General features: G+C 39.6%; 1 protein-coding gene across 1 annotated transcript in view; it reads left to right on the forward strand.

Annotated features, from left to right (window-relative positions):
• LOC114026284 (connector enhancer of kinase suppressor of ras 2-like) overlaps window positions 1-21,491 on the forward strand; it is a 560,345-nt gene that overhangs the window by 226,310 nt on the left and 312,544 nt on the right. The window contains exons 3-4 of the mRNA XM_027839961.1: window positions 1,697-1,899; window positions 6,604-6,691. Coding sequence (XP_027695762.1) covers window positions 1,697-1,899; window positions 6,604-6,691 — 291 coding nt within the window. The remainder of the gene's footprint in view (window positions 1-1,696; window positions 1,900-6,603; window positions 6,692-21,491) is intronic.

The raw sequence follows: 21,491 nt of genomic DNA on the forward strand, positions 1-21,491 counted from the left end.
TTTTCCTGGAGTTCTTTTTATATTTGCCCATTCTCCCAACCCACTTCTTGACTTCAGACTTGATGTTAGGACTGGGCTTTGCCACACTTCTGGAAGAAAGATCTGGGCTAGTCTTGTTGCTGCTTTCTTGGAGTATTGAGTGTTGTATTATTCTGGGATCTCAGAGACAAGCGGGAACCTGCAAGCTTTTCATGTTTCCAAAGTGGTCTGACCCAGAACAAACTATGATTGCTGCCCCCCAACCCCACCCCTGGTCTGAGTTCTGCAAGTTCCTGACCTGGGTGTGAGACTTTGCAATAGTAGAATACTTCTGTACTCAGCCACTGTCAGCCAGCTAGAAAGGTCTGTTGGCTCAGAGTGGCACAGTTTTAGGTCCCGCTTTGGTCTGGAATTCCTTTCTTGAGTATTCCTCTGCAGGCACTGGTCTATATGCTAGAACTGAGACCCTGCTTTGACTTTGGGTCCAAGTTACAGTGCTGTTGCTACTGCTGCCTTCTTAACTTTCTTTTTTCTCCATATGCAGCTCAGGGCCCCCTTACCCATCAATTCCACTCTCTTATGCAAGTCCCCTTCTTAGTCTATCCTGGATCTGTGACCCAGAACCTGGGTAACTAGTGACAAAGCTGACAGAAACCTTCCCCATCACATTGACCTGGTATGGGACTAGTGGTATCCCAGACCTCCTCTTACTCTAGTACAGGCCTGGGCATTGAAGTATTCTGCATGGAGTATGCCCTGTCTCCAGTGTCCACAGGCTTCCTCTTTCCTATGCCAAGCTGGGCTGGACAAATGACTCAGTATGACTTTTTCTGGGTTTTCCCCATCAGGACTTGGTCTGGTGCATTTTCTAGATCTGTTTGGAGGAGTTTGTGGAGGGGAGCTCACTGTGCTGCTTCCACCATCTTTAATTACGTCAATCTACCGTCTTTAATTACATTACTTTTGAAAAATCATGCCTAGTTTACTACCTTTAATAGGGTAGGGACTTTGGAGGCAGGGATTGCCTAAGCAATGGATGGAGTAGACTATAACTGCCTGTGTGGCATGATTAGAGGAAATGCCAGCTATTTCTGCTCTAAAATATCATCCCCACTACTTGATAATTTGCCCTTTTAGCTCTCTGTCTTTGAGTTTTGTAGACTTGGAGCAAATACTCCTGGGAAGGGTCATATCATAAGGTGTTAAGATTAACTGTTAATATTTTATTATCATGTACCATCTTAGTAGGGATTGGCCAGAATGGGATAGGCACCCTTGAGTACTTAGCAGGATAAGAGGGAGGAAAAGAACTTTATTAGGGGAGGCATTTATACTTGAAATTAAGGTGAAAAGAAAGAAACAATATTTGACAGTGGTAACATATCTCTTAGGTTGTTGTGGCTGTTTAGGGCTGAAGTTAAAATCCATCTAATTGGTTGGAGATTCATTCAGCACAGTATCATGGAATGAGTACTGGGTTTAGAATCAGAGAACGTGGTTAAAATCCTAGTTCTTCTATTTCTATTTATATAATATTGGGCAAGTCACGTCCCTTCTCAGGGCCTCAGTTTCCTCATCTGTAAAGTAAGGATTGTAAAATGAGGATGGCATCTGAGGTCCCTTCCTGCTCCAATTCTACGATCTATGATTCTGTGAATGTATCAAAGTGCTTAACCTTGTGTTTTCTCTCCACCCCATCCCCCTTCTTTGATTTCAGAACCATGAATTGGAAACTGAAAATCTGAGATCTCTTGCTCACAAGCTGAATGTGGCCGCCAAAAGCCTACAGGGCTTTCTAGCTGGACGAAGGAGGAGCGGCCTCACTGGTCTTAGACTATACAGACAACTACCGAGTAACTGTCTCACTGCTGTAGTTGACCTGATTGGTGTTGCCAAGAAATTACTGGCCTGGCTCGACAGGTAATTCTAAAGTCCTGGAGTAGCTGTGTCTGACTGACTTTTTGTCTTTCCCACTTTATATTATAGTTTGGAAATGTGTCAATTCTTTGATGTCTTATAACCTCTGATGTCTTACATTCAATTTTATTCTTGCAGTGTCATTTCCCGTTAGGCTCAGATAGCCCTAGGATGAAGGGGCAGGCTGTAGCATGGTGAGCTGCCTTATTAAACAAGGTAGATGGAATGGAAGAGACCAGGGTTTGAGTCCCAGCTCTGACATGAGCCTTTTGACCTTAGGAAAGTCTTTTCCTTCATTTGTCTCATCTCTAAAATGAGAAGGATCTCTAAGGCCATTTCTAACTCTCATATTCCATGATTCCATTTTAAAATTGAGATCTATAAAAGAGACATATTGAGAAGGATGTATACTTTAGCAAAAAAAGTTATGTGTTCCACAAACTCATTTTCATTTAAATAGTTAGCTCCAGTAGTACATATAAGGAAAGATTAGAATTATTGCACTTTTTGAGAAGTATATTTTTGTATAAAGCACATTGGGAAAATATCTTAGAAGGTAAATATTGAAAACAGAGGACCTATGATTGCTCTAGAAATGTAGCCAACTTCTGATTATTCAGGAGTTGGTACTGCGTGTGCTTTATACAGGCCTCTTATTTGTCCTTTTAAGTAGGCAGGTAAAGAGAGAAAACTCTTCATATGTAAGTCCTGTGTCACATATTGGTCATATAACAGTACTGACCTGTTAGGATTTATCTGAACCATTCATAGCAACTCAAATATTATAGCTTCTTTTGTGCACACTGATTATATCTGTCACTTGGGCTAACCAAGATTCAGTCTGTTGTCTATTTTACTCTAAATAACCAGGACCAGGGTTTAGAATCCAGTCTCCTGAATTCTGGTCCTGTTCTGTGTTAAGGGATGATATGAAGATGTCTGTTTCTCAGCCACCAAATTAGATTTGACTCCAGTCAGTTGTGACTGAAAGACTACTGTCACCTCTCAATTATGTGCACTAAGAGAACGCCAGTGTGGATAATATGCCTGGGGCTTCCCTCCTAGCTATAGCAAAGCTCCAGAGACAGAGAGATCAAACACTGGGAGATATAGGAGTGCTATGATGTATCTGGGAAGAGTATATGACTGGGTCATGAACTCAGACGTTTTCTTCTGCTCCTTTTCTGGTCCAGTCTCCCCTCCCTCCCATTTTGTAGATAAGGAAACTGAGGCCTACTTTCTAACAGGTCACTTTTCATTTGCTTATTCTTCAGTCAATTCTTGATAGATCAAAAACAAACAAACAAACAAAAAAAAAAAAAAAACCCCAATGAACACAGGAGGAGGTTACAACTGCCACAGTCAGAGGAAAGTTAAATGGAAGTTTCCACCTTTTCTTCCCATGCCTGTTCCAATAAGTTGACTGGCATTTTGCTGGAACTGCTCAGAGAATTGTAGGATTTTGTAACTGGCCAGGACCTTAAAGATGATCTAGTTTAACTTCCTCAATTTTACAAGTGAGGAAACTGAGACTGAGAGAAGTTAATAACTTGCCTGAGGTCACACAATGATTAGCAGTAGGCCTGAGATGAGAACCTATGACTCTTGACTGCCTGCCTTTCCTGTTAGGCTATGGGGATCAGAGAAGGCATAACACTTGGGATCTCTGTCACATAGCACAGTAAGGCTGATAACTGCAGAAAAAGGGGACTGATTAAGTGATAATGAGAGGAAAGGACCCCCAGCATGTGACATGGAATCTATAACTCATTGAGATATAACATTGAGAGATGACTGTGTTTAATTTTCTTGTTTTATTCCTTTCTCACAAAGTTCATATCCAGTTGTTAGCACTAATGAACATTCTTTAAGAATCAGAAGATTGAGAACTTCTAGTGTGCACACTAGTGGGGAGGGAAAGGTTTGCCTTCAGCCCTGTTCTTTTAATAAATGCTCTTCAAGGCAATCAGAGACCCCTTTCAGAAATGACATAGTCTTTATAAAATGACCTCATTGACCAGCCTTCCAAAATGTCAAATTTCTATCTCTGGGTTTTTTAATTAACTCTTTGATAACTTAAAACCTTGAGCGTTACAGATTTCCATAGCCATTACTTAAAAGGCCTCGGGTTTCCTTACTTAATTTCCCCTTTGTGCCATTGGCACAATTCTTTTCTGAAAAGAATTTCTGAATCGCCAGGTTTCTGAAGTTGTGATGTCAGTGAAAGAGGTATTGTGGTCCATATGCCTAAAATACAAGATGGGGTGCTTTGTATTGAGAGTGTTTGCCGGAAATCTCTCTGTTACTTTCTGAGCCTCACAGTCCCAATCACATCTGATTTTGCAAAGTTCTTCGAGGAAACTCCAGATGCCATTGTAGTTGTGCCAGTGACTCATTAGAGATGCTCTTCTGAGTCAGTTTCAGAGCAGATAGCAGCATGGGGTTTGAACACAGTTGGGGCCTTGAGATGGTGTGTTTCAGCTGAGGTACAAATTGGAGAACTCAATCATTCGTGCCCATTAACGCTCCTGGTTTAGCTTTTACCTGAGTGGCCTAGCCAAATTGCATTTCCCATATAGTAATTAGATTTCCCCTTTTCAAAATTGCCTGGTGAGGAGTGTCAATTGGTGGAGGCGCTCCTTATTTTCTCTCTGAAACTTGTTAGAGTAGTGTTGCTGGGGAAAAGTGGCTTCTGTGTTTCAACCCGGAATTGGCTTTATCTCTGTGACAGATGAGTAACGCCCTATATGTTTAGTCTTTGAAGTGTTCTGGGAATCTGCAAGAGAAAAATGCTATTAAAATGTAAATTTTCAATTATTAGTGTTAATATTGAATTTCTCTCAAATTGAGATTCAAAGGTATTATTTGACCTGGTTCAGTCTGCCTTAATCAAATCCATGTTTTGAGGCCTAAAATTCATTTCAGCTTTATTAAAAAGGAGGCTATAGATCTGATGAGTCATCTCTGTAATAGAGGTAGTGACTATTTTGAAGAATTGGAGCTAATTCAAGAGTTTAATTCAAAAGCTCATCATGAAAACAAAGAAAAAAGGCCTGTCACATGGCTTGCTCTCAAGAGTAATCTCTTCTTCGGGTCTTCTTTGTTTGCTTTTGTTAAATGTTCATGACCTCCAGAGTGAGTTATTTGGATTTGCTGACATCAAGTTAAAAAGTAGAAGAGATGAGCTTTGCAAACACTGCAAGCCTAGGTCTGCATAACAACTTCATGTTAGGACCACTTTCTGAACACAAAACCACTGGGCTTCAGTTTGGTTTGGTCTTTATGCAATGTTCCCAAATGCCAGTCTTGGAATTTCAAATTCATTTTCAGCAAATTGCTTGCTGTGTTCCAGACACTAGCTAGTGCCAGGATTGCAAAGACAAACAAAGCAGTTCCGGCCCTCAATGAGCTTATTTTCTACTGGAAGGATGCAACACGGACACGGATAAGTATAATTAGGGATAAAGAATGAAAGGGGCAAAGGTCTGACCCCGACAAAATGCTCCAAGACTATTGGAGGAGGTTGTGAGCACTAATAGCTGGGGGATATATTGATTAGTGCCTAAATATTATTGTTATTGTCTAAATGTATCTATACATACATATGTATATCCCATGGAATTTACAACTACAGAATTCAAGAAAGTAATTTTTAGAGAAGACATTTATCTAATAGTCATTATAAAGTTTGGCAATTAAAAACCATTTAGCTGAATGTGACCAAAAACTTACAAATCTTATATGTTTAATAGTAAGATTTCAGGGCCTCACTTCAAATCATGTCATGGTCCTTGTGACCCTGCCTCAGTGGTTTCCTGGCCCAATATTGATCCAGAGTTCCTAATGGCCTAACTGAGCTGAGGTGGGGAGGGGTGGGTAGGTGGCAAAGAAGGGGAAGGAAAGGTCAAGAGAATTGTGCCCACATGTTTCATGCCTGGAAGGAGCCATAGGAAAGTATCTTGTGCTTTTTGGCAGCTAGTATTGCCACATGGAGGTTTTATAAACTTAATTTTAAGAAGTGTTTTGAAATGTTGCCCCAAACCACATGTACTTCCAGAGTTGGCCTCCAAAAAATGACCCTTCGATCAATGAATTCCCCCCTCCCCATCAGCCCCAAGGCCTGGCAGCATTACAACCTGCAAAGCTTGGATCAGAGGCTTAAATGGCTCTTTCTTGCTAGCTCTTGAAATAAAATTTCATTTCTCCTGTTAAAATAAATATGGATTTGGCACTATGTTGCTTATTAATTTATATTTACATAGGGTACTCTGAAAACACCCCTCTTACTGTCGGGAATTCCTGAGTAATGGAGTGATCCTTATCAAAGGCACGCTGGGGTTATTACCTCATCAAAAATCCTGTGGGTGTTCGTGGCTCCTCTCATGCTAGACCCAGAGAGTACTTTCCCCAGCCATGTTATGGGACAAATTTTGCTGAAGCCATGGAAGACATCTCCATGACCAACACGAACATGAGCTTTCTCCTAGAGAAAACACAGCTATTACTCTTTGACATGGAAGTTTGAGATCTAGAGTTTAACAGTCTTTTTTGGAGGATGCTCTAATGACTCTAGCCATTGCCGATTATCACTGTTTTAGTTTCCTCAGAGGATTAATTAGCCTGTTATTGGCATTAGGTATAAATGGCAAGAGATAATGCTCAGTGAAACTCAGATTGATAAGGTCTTCTATTATCTTTCTCTGGCAGGCTTCCATTTGTCACTGTGACAGAATACGGGGTCCTGAAAAACAAAATCGTTCAACTCTGCCTACAATTAACGTCTATCGTACAACGGGTAAGTGCTGGTTTAGCAGGTACTAAGCATGAGTTATTCTTATTTTGGGTACCAAGTCTTGTTTATTGTTCCTTTGCAGTGTTTCTCATGCCTATACTTCCTTTTCTATTTATACTAATGTCACCTTAGTTCAGGCCTCACTACCTTTCACCTGGACCACTGCAATGTTGTCATTCAGTACTTTTTCAGTCATATCTGACTCTTCATGACCCCGGATAGGGTTTTCTTAGCAAAGATACTGGAGTGGTTTGTCATTTCCTTCTTCAGTGGGTTAAGGCAAACAGAGATTGAGTGATTTTGCCCAGGGTCACAAGCTAGTGAGTGTCTGAGGCTGGCTTTGAGTTTAGGTCTTCCAACTCCAGGCCCAGTGCTCTACCCACTGCAGCGCCACCTAACTGCCAGACTATTGCAGCAACCCCTTTGTTTCCCTATGTCCGACTTCTTCCCCTCCAAACAATCCTTCACATTGCTACCATTTTAAAACACTGATTTGTGCACAAGACCTTTACTCAAGTGCAGTCATTGATTCTCCATTTTCTGCAGACTAAAGTCCAAACTCCATAACCACATATTCATAGCCCTGTACCATGTGGCCCTTACCTAGCCCTCTACCCTTGTTTCCACTTCTTTTCTTAGAAGCTCCTTCCACTCTAGCCAACCTGTTCTCTTTATTGCTCCCCAAACATTTGATTCACATTCTCACCTCAGAATCTTTGCTCACTTCACCCTTCAATTTATCTATGTCCATTTCTTCCTTCAGGGCCTAACTTAAGACTCATGTTCTCTCTTAAGCCTTCCACAACCATCCTAGCACTCAATAACTGTTCCCTTCTCTAAACTCTAGCCGCACTTACTTTTTGTGTCATTCATTTGATATTTAACTGATGCTACCTTCTACTGTTATTTGTATCTTTGATTTTTCGTTCTGTCTCAACCACATTTTGAGCTACTTGAAGGTAGGGACTTTGTCTCATATCTTTGTGTTTCTCTGATATGGAACAACTTAGGAATTCAGTAAAGGTTTATTAATGATGGAATTCACAAATATACTCCATGATAGTGGTGTCAAATTCATATAGAAACAGGAGCCACTAACCCATACATAAGGAATCCTACAGGCCACATATTGACTTAGAAAACCACATATTAACATTATCTGTGTTTTATTATATTTTTATTTATCTCATTAAGTATTTCCCAATTACCTTTTAGTCTGGTTTGGACCGTACATGGGAGTGTTGTCAGCCACATGTGGCCTGTGGATTGTGTATTTTATACCTCTGCTTCCATAACATTGCACTCTTATCATAGTTATTACATCTGTTAATATGCTACTTCTTATATAAGAAAATAAACCTTATTCCAGTTGTGGGAATGCTGCTACTTCTCTCAAAAAATATAGGAACGCCTCTTTTTGGATCCATGAATGGTTTGATAACTATATTATCATATTTCTTTTTTTAATTCATAATTTATTTTTAACATTCTTTTCTTTTAAAATTTTGAGTTTCAAGATTCTTTCCTTTCCCCCCACTTCTCCTTCACCTCCCAATTCTCCTCCACCCACTGAGAAGGTAAACTATATGATATCAATTATACATGTGAAATCATGCAAAACATTTCCATATTAGCCATATCACAAAAAAAGAAAAAAAAAGAAAGAAAGAAAATTATACTTCAATTTGCACTTAGAGATCATTAGTTCTCTCTCTGGAGGTGAATAACATTTTTCTCATCATAAATCCTTTGGAATTGTCATGGATCACTATGTTGATCAGTAACCAAGTCTTTCACAGCTGATCATCATTATAACAGTGCCGTTATTGTACATAATGAACTCCTAGTTCTTTTTGCTTCACTTTGCATCAGTTCATATAGTACTTGCCATGTTTTTCCTGAAACCACCCACCTCACCATTTCTTATAGAACAGTAGTAGTCCATCATAATCATATGCCCCAACTTGTTCAGCCATTCCCCAACAACTGATTATCCCTTCAATTTCCAATTCTTTGCCACCACAAAAAATGCCATTAGAAATATTTTTGTAAATATAGGTCCTTTTCCTTTCACTTTGATCTCTTTGGGATATAGATCTAGCAATGGTATTGCTGGAGGGTATGCACAGTTTTATAGCCCTTTGAGGCATAGTTCAAGATTATTCTCCAGAATGGTTGGACCAGTTCACTGCTCCACCAGTAATTCATTAGTGTACCTATTTTCCCTCATGCTTTCCAGCATTTGTTATTTCTGATAGGTTCATGAGATGGTACATCAGAGTTGTTTTAACTTTTCTTTCTCTAATCAGTAGTGATTTAGAGCATTTTTTCATATGACTAAGGATAGCTTTGATTTCTTCTGAAAACTGCCTGTTCATATCCCCTGACTATGTATCAACTGGGGAAGGCCCTCATTTTTATAACTTTGACCCAGTTCTCTCTATATTTGAGAAATGAGGCCTTTATCAGAGAAACTTGTTATAAAATTTTTTGATTACTACTTCATTGTCTATGGGACCTTTTAGCAAAATGTTGTTTCCCTGATTCTCTCTTTTAATTAAGTCTATTTTTGCTTTTGATTTGTGAGATCATGATTGCTACTCCTGCCTTTTTTACTTCAGCTGAAGCATAATAAATTCTGCTCCAGCCCTTTATTTTAATTTTCTGTTTGTCTTTCTGTTTCAAGTATGTCTCTTGTAAACAATATATTGTTGGATTCTGGTTTCCAATCCATTCTGATATCTGTGTCCATTTTATGGGTGAGCTCATCCCATTCACATTTACAGTTATGATTACTGTGTATTCCCTCCATCCTGTTTTCTGTTTGTTCTCTCTCTCTCTCTCCCTCCCTCCCTCCCTCAAAAGTCTGTTTTGCATCTGATTACTGCCTCTCGTAATCTGTCCTCCCTTTTATCATTCACTCCCCCATATACTTTATCCTCTTCCTATTTCCTTATTGGGTAAGGTAGATTACTATACCCAACTGAGTGTGAATATATATTCTTCCCTCTTTGAACCAACTAATAAGAGTGAGGTTCTCTTTCTGAGCAGTTGCCCAACCCCCTTTCTGTCTCTGGGCTGAGAGCTCCTGAAGCTGCTACTGCTGTTGCAGGTGCCTCCAAGGCCCACCACTGGTGCTCTTGCCAAATCCAGGGCCTCTGCCCACCTTGGTGTTACAGCCCTCTCTTTCAGACATCCTAAGTTTTCTTTTTTGGCTCTGTCACTCCGAAATTTTATTTGAGGCATTATTTTAAAGTTTTTTTGAGGGAAATTTTGGGAGAAATCAGGTGGGTCTTGGCCTGTACTCTGTCGTCTTCTACAATAATCCTCATATTTCTTTAATATCACCATTCCATCTAGCACAGTGCTAGGCACCAAGGGGATGAAAAAAGAATGGAAGTTTCAAGGAGTTAGGGGTGAGAAGTTGTGGTGGACAGGAGCCTCTTATTGATATAAATCCCTGCAGACACTTGTCAGTCCTGGTTAGCTTTCTACCCATTACCCCCGTTCTTTTCTTTCCTAAGTCCCAGGGCTTGGTCTGATCATGACATTCCCCTGCTCCAAAAACTTGCCTGCTTTCGTTTCCCTGTCCACCAACCCCCTCCCCCATTCATTGCCTTCATCTGGGATTGGCCTCCTCCCTTATTCCCATGCAAATGAGAACACAGCCTCACATCTTCTTCTCCCTCCTCCCAGCCCTGCGGGAGCATGGGGTCCTTTTGAAACTTTCTAAGGGAATTTTCTTAATGAAGCTAAAAAGACTCTTCCTATGTTCCCAACCCCTTACCTTTTTTCATGTATACCCTGTAGGTAAAGATAAAAGTGCACATAGGTGCCATTGGTGGCATTTGGGACACACAAAGGATGAAACTGATATGACTCATTTCTCTTTCCTGAGGAAGGCACAGATTCACTGGGGTGCAGAGAAGTAAAGACCTCTGGCTGGGAAGTGAGAAAATGGAACAAGGGATGGGGTTGCTGATAACAAGATTGGAGTCATGGCCATAGGGGTTTACTCTTCCCTTCTCCTTTGCCTCTGTGAAACTCTTCTTTGGCCTAGTGCGGAGGGGCAGTAAGAAGTGAGACTGGAGTTGGAGGAGGAAGGAGTCATCAGAGGCAGCAGCAGGACCTCCAGTATCAAATGGAAGGGAGGAGAAGTCTACTCAGCTGCGGCTAATAGAGGGTTATGACTGTGTGTGGGGTGTGCTTATGTTATCTAGAGATTGCTGGTATATCATTTTTACTTAGCTCCTCCTTCTTTGATCTTTTCATCTGAACACAACAGTCGGAAAGAATTTATGGAAGCATTTTGGTCCTGATCTGCCATCACTCTCATTGATCTTGGAGATTCTCATCCCAATTTACTAACGATCACTGACTCACCCAGAGTTATACAGCAATCAATGGCAAAGTTAATTGGAATCTCTATTTGGTAACATTTCTGTTAGCTGGTCCCACATAAAAAGAAGACAGCTTTAAGTGAATCTGCAGGTGGCATGAGTACATTGGAAAATTGGCTCCCTCTTGTTCTTACAAGGTTTTTGAATGGTAGTCTTTTTTTGAGTTTCAGGTTTGGGGGCTCAACTATCTTTAGTAAGAATAAGGAAGATCTCTTTTTCTTGCCACAAAATTTGCAGTAAACTTAGCAGGCAACAGTCTTGTGACCATAGCCCAGGGAAAGGAGGAAGGAAGTAGAGATAAGGAAAAAAGGAGATGAGGGGATTTAATTGAATAGTGAGTTGCAGAGTGAGGGATGACTAGCTCTTTCCACTCCAGCTACTTATTTAAGTTAACTCATTGTCTGCCCCAGCAAGGACAAACACATTAGAAGACTCCTTGCTGGCCAGGTAATTGCTTTTGCTATTTCAGGGCCGGAGATAAAAACCAGGCAGGGCAGAGGGAGGTGGGGAAGGAAGAGAGTTGTACAAGGAAAACATTTTTCATAACTTTCTTCTCAAAATGAGTACAAAGTGTGTGTGTGTGTGTGTGTGTGTGTGTGTTTTGTTGGGGAAGGTAAATAAAAACAACATACTTTTTCAAGGAACTCATAGTATAGACTGCAAAATTGTATTGGTCATTTGGTCATAGGAGATAAAATCTATTCCCCTAGAATTTATCTTTAAAATCTTCAAAACTGTTCCCATTACCACTGGACTCATTACTCTGATCACTTTAGTTAACTGTTTGAAGGAATTGGCCCTAACTCCTTTTCTTGGTCTGTCCATCTATGATAAACCCAATCAGAAGCTTTCTCGCGGTCACCCTTTCACCTCAGTCTATAGACATCAGCCTTCTGGGCCATATATACTGCATAGGTCTTGGAACAAGTATACCCCACCTTGTAACACTGGATCAGTTCATACCAACTGTTAAGCAACCATAGCATGCTAACCAGGTACTATATAAGAATGCAAAAGAAAATGAAGACATGCTACCCCTGATCTTGAGGGACCTGTGATATATCATGCCATTCTTTTTCCTCCTCAACATTTTTCTGGACCACTGTTTCAAGACCCTTATGCCTCTTCAGTTTTACCATTCATCTGTGTGATCTAAGCCTGCAAGAAAATGGCTCTTCTGTCTAAAGTTTTTTAAAGCATTCAAATAAATGGCCTTAAGTGCTGCTAGCCAAACCGACTTGATTGAATACTTTTTGTATCACCTAGGGGAAGGAAGTAGAATGAAATTAAGAGAGATGAAGACAATTTGACCCCAAAGTGCTAATAAAAATTATTCTTTTGTCCCATATTTTTGGCCTCTTGAGGATGCCTTTCTGTTATCTTCCACTACCTAACCTCATGCTCTTTTGTAGCAAGCCTGTACTTTTAATGGAAAATCTCTCAGTGTCATCAATCTCAACTTCATTTAGTTGGACAAATAATTCATTAGAAAATACAAATGGAAATATATCACTATTTCTTCCATTAAAAACTTTGGTCTTTGCATATGAGTTATATATTAACTTTTCGACCCAGTTTTGGGGTCTAGACTTGTGATTTTACATGTGTAGGAAATGTATGAGTGCAAACTCTTAGGGACTGGCAACTTGCTTGTAACTTAGTCTTCAAGAGTTGCCTGGGACGTTAGAAGGTTGAAAGGTTAAGAAGTATTAAGATCTCAATTTTGCAAATGAGAAAATTGAGCTTATAGACTTGTTTAAGGTCACTGAGCTAATAAACTGCAGGTCCAGGACTCCAGGCTAGATCTTCTGAGTTCAAATCACTAGGCTTTCCAGTATCTCACTCACAGACCCTCATTCTTGAAAATTCACTCAGTCTACTAAGGGGGTTTTTGCAGTTACATGAAATTTCTTTGCGCTTTGAAGCTGAAATATTTGTGAACTCACAATGAGACTCAAAGGGAGTGGATTTACTATGCACAAAATAAAGAAAGCTCTGAAATGATTCACTGATCATTATTCCCGTCATCTTTGGAGCCCTAATGTTCAAAGTGACATGGATGCTAAGCCACTTGACTGTGGAAGGGCAAGGGTATGCTCCCAGAACACAATGGGGAGCTTCATTTTTTGCATTTGGTGGTGTCATCTGACCACAGATTTGGACAAAGGGTAATTATTAACAGCTCGGTATAGTCCAAGGTTGACTCCAACAGAAGCCTAGAATATGTGTCCTCGACCCATCAGTGTTGGCTAGTAGCTCAATGACACTGGCAAGAAAAATGGTAGAGGTAGTGATAAGAGACTGGCCATGGATAGAAATCAAGTTTCTATCCTGTCTGATTCCATGCATACATCTTTGTGTAGCCTCTTAAACCAGCAAGTGAGCCAGTATAAAGCCCCCAGCCTGCTGAACAGCACAGGGGGTGGGAACTAAGGCCAGGGTGAACTGTGCCTATTCACTTACAGGAGAGAAGGTCATGCCACATTCCAAAAAATTCAAGCAAACCTATATGGTATGCACAGACTACATAGAATGTAGAAAAGACACTGTGTTCAACAGGAAACAAGGGCTGCAACAATTTTATTGAATCATCTTGAAGGCCCTGTGCTGCTGACTAAGGCATAGCACTATTAGTTTGCTAGGCATCCAAAGCCATGTGGAAGACCAAGACCTCACAGATAACAGGATTTCAGATCTACAGCCAGGTCATCTGAGCCAAATGACCTCAAAGCTCATCTAGTCCAATCTCCCTTTTTCATAGATGGTGTGTGTCTTATGTGCAACCAAGGTAGGATAGCTGTGGGAGCTTGGTTGAGTGCTTTGGGGCGTATGCAGTTTGGGTTGGCTGAGCATGCTGTGAGCCTCATGGGAGCCTTGACTTTGGATGAACACTTTTCTCTAGTGCTCCTGAAATGTGTTTGATGCTTTCTATGTTCATTAGGCCTCCCTTCCTTCTCCTACTTCTCCACCCATTAAAATGTAGGGTAGCCTTTTCAGTCAGGAGATATACCAGAGGACATGTCACGTGCCTAGAAATGTGTGTTACTTACTTCAAAACAATAGTTCTGATTTTTCTCTAAAACTCTTGAATTTATTTAGAAACATTAAATTTGCATCCCAATGAATTCCACTGAATAAATAAAATATGAGACGGGTGATGGTTTTTCAGGCTGCTTCATCGCAGCTCTGGAAAGTTACCTGCAGGAAATGTTCCAGGGGATATAGCTCTATATATCACATACTCGAAGGGAGAGAAGAGCTAAGTGCACCTGGCTTCTGTTAACACTTGTGCTCTACGATTTATTGTGCTTGCAAGTCACCTCTGGAAGGAGAGAGAGAGAGAGAGAGAGAGAGAGAGAGAGAGAGAGAGAGACTTACTGCTATTTCATTATAAGCCTTCTTCAGGGCTCATCATTTTAATCTTGGTGTGGTAAATACTGTGTCATCCTTTCATGTATCATATTCCATTCAGCTGTTAACTTTTACATCTAGTTCTTCAATTAAAATAATCACACTTAATATGCCCTTCATTGAATTGAGGGGACACCATCAAGGTTCAAAGTGTCTTTTAAGTCTTTGTTGCTACTTATAGGTTTTTCCAGGATAACTTAGGTGGCAGAAAGAACATTGACTTTCCCTCCCTTCCAATCATTTAAACAATTCCCTTTTGTTCTTTTAATAAAGGAGTTTTCTGTGTTGAATTTAAATGAAGGAACAAGTGCCCGTGTATTCTTGAATCTGCTCTTTAGGGAATATAAAAATAGAGGTTCCTAAGAGTTCCTAACTTCATGTTTTCAGGAAATATGGGAACTGAAAAGGGTTAGTGTTTTGACCCATAAGGTGGAAATCATTTGTAGCAAGAGTTTATGCCAGAAACACTTGCATGTATTAGATTTGAACATTTCTTTGGCGGGGGAATTGAAAAATCAAATTTGTACCAGAATATGTGGCTAAATGGTGGATGTGCAGTAGGTCAGAGTAAGGCTCTCTAAATTGTGTAAAGGATGGACAGCTGCCCACAGAATCGCATGAGAAACTGAGCCAAGCTAAAGAATAATGAGATAGCACATACCAACAGACATCGCACCAGAGCTTGAAAGTGGACCATACTTTCAAGCCAATTGAGTGGTAAACACCTTGGAAGCATTTTCATTTGGTGTTGGGAGTCCTTAGGAAACTTTTGAAGCTGTTGGAGTTACTACTCAGTATAGGTAGACGAGAAAAAAGTCTAGCACCTTAGAGTTTACATAGCAATATATCCATGTATTCATGCCATCTATCAATCCATCTATCTTCAGATATTCACACACACATATACAGAGGGTGTCTCCAAAAGTCTTAATGCAGCATTAAGCTTTTTACAGTAAGGCTGGACATTTTGAGGAAGAAAGGTGTTGGACAGAAGACACATAGTATTCTGCAGCTATTGGAGAATAATGAGGCCAGGAATAGTATGGCATCTGAATGGGAAGGTCTTCTCCTGGCAAATGCCAAATGCATTGTTGGCAGTGGTATTCTTTAATCTCTATCTTCTACCGAAACAATTCTACCGAATAAGAGATGTAACTTGTTTGAACGGCACAGTTAAAGCTTCTTTATTTCAAGGGCTCCCAGGTGCTCTCCTGACCAAGTACTAGCCACACCCGGGTCTCCATGGCTTCCTGGATTATGTTCCTTTGGGCTGGGCTGGTTATGGGTTAATAGTGTCTCTATCAGTCCATTTCTACCAATGATTTGCTACTGACCTCTAGATAATTTCTTAATCATTTTACATTTTGGCTTTCTTGGGAAAGGGCCAGTCAGAGGGAAGATTATCAACTAGGTGGTCAGCTTGTTGTTTGAAACCCTTGGTCCTTCCATGAAGAGTTGATGTTAGTGGATTCTTGCTCATCATCTAGGTTACATATGCAAATGGGAGGCCAGGCTTTTGGAAACTGCTTTAACCCAAATACGAGGATTACATATGTTCTAAGTTACAGATATGGTAGCTCTTTGAGGGACATGGAGCCTTGTGGCATCCCTCAAGACATACTATGTAGGTTGCTACATTGATCCTTAGGGTTTTATATGACCTTCCCTTATATACCACTACCTACTTCAGTGTTATAAGAATTTAATTGGTCTAATGATTTTAGGTCAGGAACTCTTATCACTTTGGTATTTGTATCCCCTACACTTGCAAATTGCCAGTAACAAAGTAGGTACTTAATAAATGCTTACTTGCTTGGTAGATTAGAGGAGAAATATATCTTACTTTATGGAACGGATGTATTCCTGAAAAGTTGGCCCTTAAGTGAATTTCTGTAAAATAAAATTATATTTTTTCTATTTATTTCCATCTGAAATGGATGGTTGGCTTGCTATGAATAAACCTTTGAGCCTAACGACATAGTAAAAATGATATTTACTAATGTAGCAAATCTTCTTGGAGCACATATATAGACTTCTAACACGTGTCTCTGCTAGACCTCCATTAGACAACAGTTTATTAAGTACCTACTATGTTCAACATACTGTCTATAAATGGAAAAGCACTCAAAACAATGAACAAAATATAAATACTGTGCCAAAATGCTTACTTTTCTAAGAAATTGGGTTTGCTAATGACAAGGAAGGGAAGGGGCTATGTTCTGTGTATGATAGCCCTTTAAATTCAGTCTATTGATTTCTTGCCTATCCTAAGGCACATATTCCCTTTTAATGTTTCAAGCTTTTAGCTCTTCTGTCTAAAGGTTTTTTTAAATGTGATATCTGTTAATTGTCTATTAGTAGCTTTATTTGGGCTGTTCAAGTGTTTAATATCCTTGGCAAGTTTTTTATGTTACCTTCTGCACAGTGGGGTAGCAGGTGATGATAGAAGGACCATTAGCATGTTTTATAATTTCCATTGGTGGAAATTTACGTTTGGTATATCTCCATTAAGAAAGATACACCTCACTTTAACCAGTGTGAAAAATTTCTTCCATGTCTTCCATGGATTTTCATAATGTCTTCAGCCATATCTAGGGAATGGCAGAAATTTAGAAGAGACCTTTAGACCACTTTGCAAATGCCTAAAGAACTAGTAGTGGCCAAGAAAAACATCATATATTCAAACATCAGCTCTACCAAGCAATTTATTAAAAGTCTAACTGTGCCATTTTGTGTAATGTTCTGAAGCTTGACATCAAAAGGATATGTGTTGTCCCTATCTATATTGGGATCTTAATACTCTGAAACTTAGAAATGCATTTATAAAATCATCATAAATTTCCCAGAGAACAGCAACTCAGTAAGCAATTGCTCTATTAATCAAAGACTTGTTTGGAATTATAAGATGACAGCAACTTTTTAAGTCTGCCAATTGAATTCTCAAAGCTAACCTCCTTAGACAAAGAATTCCATGGAGACCGTTTGAGATGAACATTTGTCACAGTACTTTTGCTACATAGCAGCACTATAAGATGGTAGTGGGCAATTATTTTGTAAAATTGGACACATTTAAGCTGGGTTTGATAATGACAAGATGTCCTCTTAAGTATAATGTTGAGAGTAAGTAACTGTTGTTTTCAATATTTAGAAACGTCATGAAATGTTCTGGCATTAATGGTAGACTTACCATTACCTAGACTTAGGTATCAAATTCAAGACTCTAGATACTAGTGCCTATGCTTAGATTTCTAAGATTTTGGAAGTAAGGACTTTGATCTGGAGTAGTTGTTAGTGCCTTTTCACCGGGTGAAAACTATTGGGTACATTTTTAGTTTGTTAATTATTTGATCTCAATGAGGCCAAGTTCCACCTGGGGTAATGGTCCTCTAATCTTTGTTTCTTCATTGTCTCGCCTAACCTGCTTAGGGCTATATGAAGACCAGACTGTCAGGGAGTGAAGTAACAGTTATTCAGTGAATTTAGGCTCAGCCTTACTGATCTGACTTTGTGGAATTATTTGCTAGGGCCTTATCCTTACCAAACATTCAAGCTGAGGAGGGGCATAAAAGTCCAGATCCAGCATATTCCTGGCTACTTGTCTGTACTAATCAGGGATGTGTATTCAATGGTGCCATCTGAGGGGTACCAGAAGTCTTCCTGTCTTGGCAACTTGTAGAGCTTAAAAAAGAAGGGACACATGAATAAGCATGTTTAAAGTTTAGATTTTTAATCTCGGATTCTAGAGATCTTAGGAAATTGGGTGTGAGGGCCCAATTTTGAAAATGGGGGTTGCTACTTAATAGTGCAATGGACTAACCCCACTTCCTCTTCTGCAGCCCCCCTCTTTTAGACTCCCCAATCCTTACTTACTGCAATCATATGTCTTTTCCATTTCCAATCTGGCAAAAGTTTTTAATCCAGCAAGAAAAACCTCCAGAGACCCATTTCCTGTAGGTATCAATCTGTCTGTCACTGTGATCCATGTGGAGGTTAGAATCGTTTTTCACTTTATAAGACCTAGCTCACAGAGGAAACAGCAATAATTAAGTGCTAAAGAAGAGCCCTGGGAGATGTGGGGCTAAAAGAGGAGCAGAAAGGAACTAATTTAACAAAGTAAGGGGAAGAATGGCCAGTGGAGGGCTTAGTGACAGCCTTTCCAAAAATAGTGACAGAACCACAGTAACTAGACAAACAAGAAAGGCCTTGGTAAGACCTAGCTAGAGGATGCCAAGTCCTCTTAAAGGAGGTGCAAGAGGTAACGAAAAGCTGACCAAGATCTTCAGTTTTCAAGTCATCCCAGACCCAGAGGAGGACACTGAGAATGCACTGATAGCTTAGAGAGGTTGAGAGAAAATGTCGATTGTGACAGAAGGACCACCACCTTCCCTACCTCCTCTGCAGAGTTGCAAAGATTGAGAATCAGGGAATACTTAGGTAAGTCAGCCATCTGTCAGGGAACCTTCTATAGAAAAATTGCATGACCAATACAGAATAGATCTTTGCTTCTCAGAGGGCACGCTAGTGAGGGGCCTGATTTTAGGCCTTGCTTGGGCAATCATTTCCAGTTTTAAACCATTACTGTTTAATTAACATTGTCAATTCTTAGTCTCCTTACTTAGGGAGACCAGCATAAGTAATCCTAAGCAGCAGTTAAATGGAGTCATTTTTCTTTGGCTTTGGCAGGTATTCTATTGTATTCCTCCTAAAAGTTTACTTACCTCTGAATGAATGTATATATATATATATATCTATATATATATATATATCTATATATATATATATATATATGTATGTATGTATGTATGTATGTATGTATATGTAGATATAGATGATATAGATTGCTGAAGCTGATATTGACATTAATGTACATTTCCTGATCTTACTCACATGAAGATATCAGGAACATGGCTTGAAAGTATGTATAGTAGTAGGCCAAAACTGACCTGGATTAAAAAGTTGATCTGATTATCCCATGCAGTAGCTAATCTGTGTGTGAATAAGTGAATGCTGACAGGTTTTCTCAATTTCATTTTTAAGAGCTCTAGTGAATAAAAAGGTGTTGATGTCTGGCACTGGCCCAAGCCCTACAAAGTTGACTCTGTTTTTATCCCCTAACTCCCCTTGGGCCCCTATAATGTGTTCACATACCTGTGCAAATATAAACACCTGTGAGAATGCCACTGCTAGGGTTCCACTATTTGAATCCAACATGCCAGGCAAATTCCCCAAATAACAGCATAGGACTAACCCATGTGACATAACCCATGGGGCTGAGGTCAGAACCTAGTTGCCAATGACCCCCTTCTTTCCTAACAAAATTGTGTTTTTGTGAGCTGATACCCAAAGTCTAGCTAACTTGTATAGATTATGGTACAAAGTATTTTTTAAATTGTAATTTATTTTTGATTTTTATTGCTATTTTGTTTTTATATCACCTTCATGTGCAAATATATCCTTCTCCCTCACCTTCCCAGCAAGCTATCTTCTGTAAAAAAAAAAAAAAATTAAAAGAGAAAAAAAACAGTTTAGCAAAACTAACCAACCTATCAGCCAAGTCTAAAAGCTATGATATGCAATGTTCTATACTCATAGTCTTCAAGGTCTGCGAAGAAGGAAGGAAAGTATCTTCTCATTCCTTCTTTAAGCGTGGTCACTGAAATTATGCAATGTTAAGTCTTTTAAAATAAATTTTATTGATAACTTTTGTTTATGTATCCTCTACATTTATGATTTTATCCTTCCCCTAGCCCCTCTCAGATATCTGACCCATATAAAAAAGAATTTTAAAAAGAAGGGGAAAAAAGTTCATCAAAACTAACCAAGCTATCAAAAAAGTCTGACATTCTGTGCAATGTTGAACATAAATGGTCCCTCTTCTCCCACTTATGCAAAGAAGCAGACAGAAAGATATATTCTTATGTTTTTTTCCCTCTGGTGTAAAGTTTAATCATTATAATTTTGCAGTTTTGATTATTTTATTATTCTTTCTATTGTTGTCAGGGCCAGGCTCATTGTATTTTTCTCCACCCCAACTCCAACTCCTGCCCTTATACTAGGGGACTTCAACATCCCTTTTGAAGTGTCCTCACTTACCCTAACCAGTTCCACAATTTACTTCCTATACTCTTACTTATCTACACACAGAGAACTCTGAATTTCTTTTTTCTGATCATAACCTTTTATCATTACATCATTCCCTATGACTTATGAACCCTAACTCTGTTCTTCATCTTCATTATGATCTCCATTCCTTATATCCTTTTTATTCTTTCCTAGACTCTGTACTATCTACACTCTACTCCCTTCCCTATCTTGACCCCTTGGTGAACTGGTTCAACTCCATACTATCCTGTACATTTGAATTCCTTTGTTCCCTTGTCCCATCACCAATCAGGACCTGCCAAGCCCCAACCTTGGATTGTTGTTCATTCATTTCAGTCATGCCTAAGTCTTCATGACCCCATTTGGGGTTTTTTGGCAAAAGATGCTGGAGTAGTTTGCCATCTCCTTCTTCAGCTCATTTCACAGATGAGGAAACTGAGACAAACAGTTAAATGACTTGCTCAGGGTCACACAGCTAATAAGTGTCTGAGGCCAGATTTGAACTCAAGAAGACAGGTCTTCCTAACTTCAGGCGTGGCACTCTATCCACTGTGTCACCTAGCAGCCCCAACCTTGGATTACTCGTAGCTTGTATTTGTAAAGTGTTTAGCACAGCACCTAGCACATAATACGTGCTATATAAATCCTAGCTATTATTATTAATATTACCTATCTCCTCTCTTATTCCTCAGTGAGGATGGAGAAAATCACAAAACAGTGCTGACTACAAATTTTTTTATGTCATCTTAACTGGGTCCTCATTTTTACATCAGGACAAACATTCTGTTCCCCCATAATTTGTCTCATATCCCAGTTTTCACTGCGATTGTTCCAAACCTTTTTATCCTTCTTCAAACCTCCCTTAGCATGTCCCCAACCTCTCATGTAAG

The sequence above is a fragment of the Vombatus ursinus genome, unplaced genomic scaffold, assembly GCF_900497805.2.
Source record: "Vombatus ursinus unplaced genomic scaffold, bare-nosed wombat genome assembly UNPS02004691.1, whole genome shotgun sequence".
Taxonomy (NCBI): Eukaryota; Metazoa; Chordata; class Mammalia; order Diprotodontia; family Vombatidae; genus Vombatus; species Vombatus ursinus.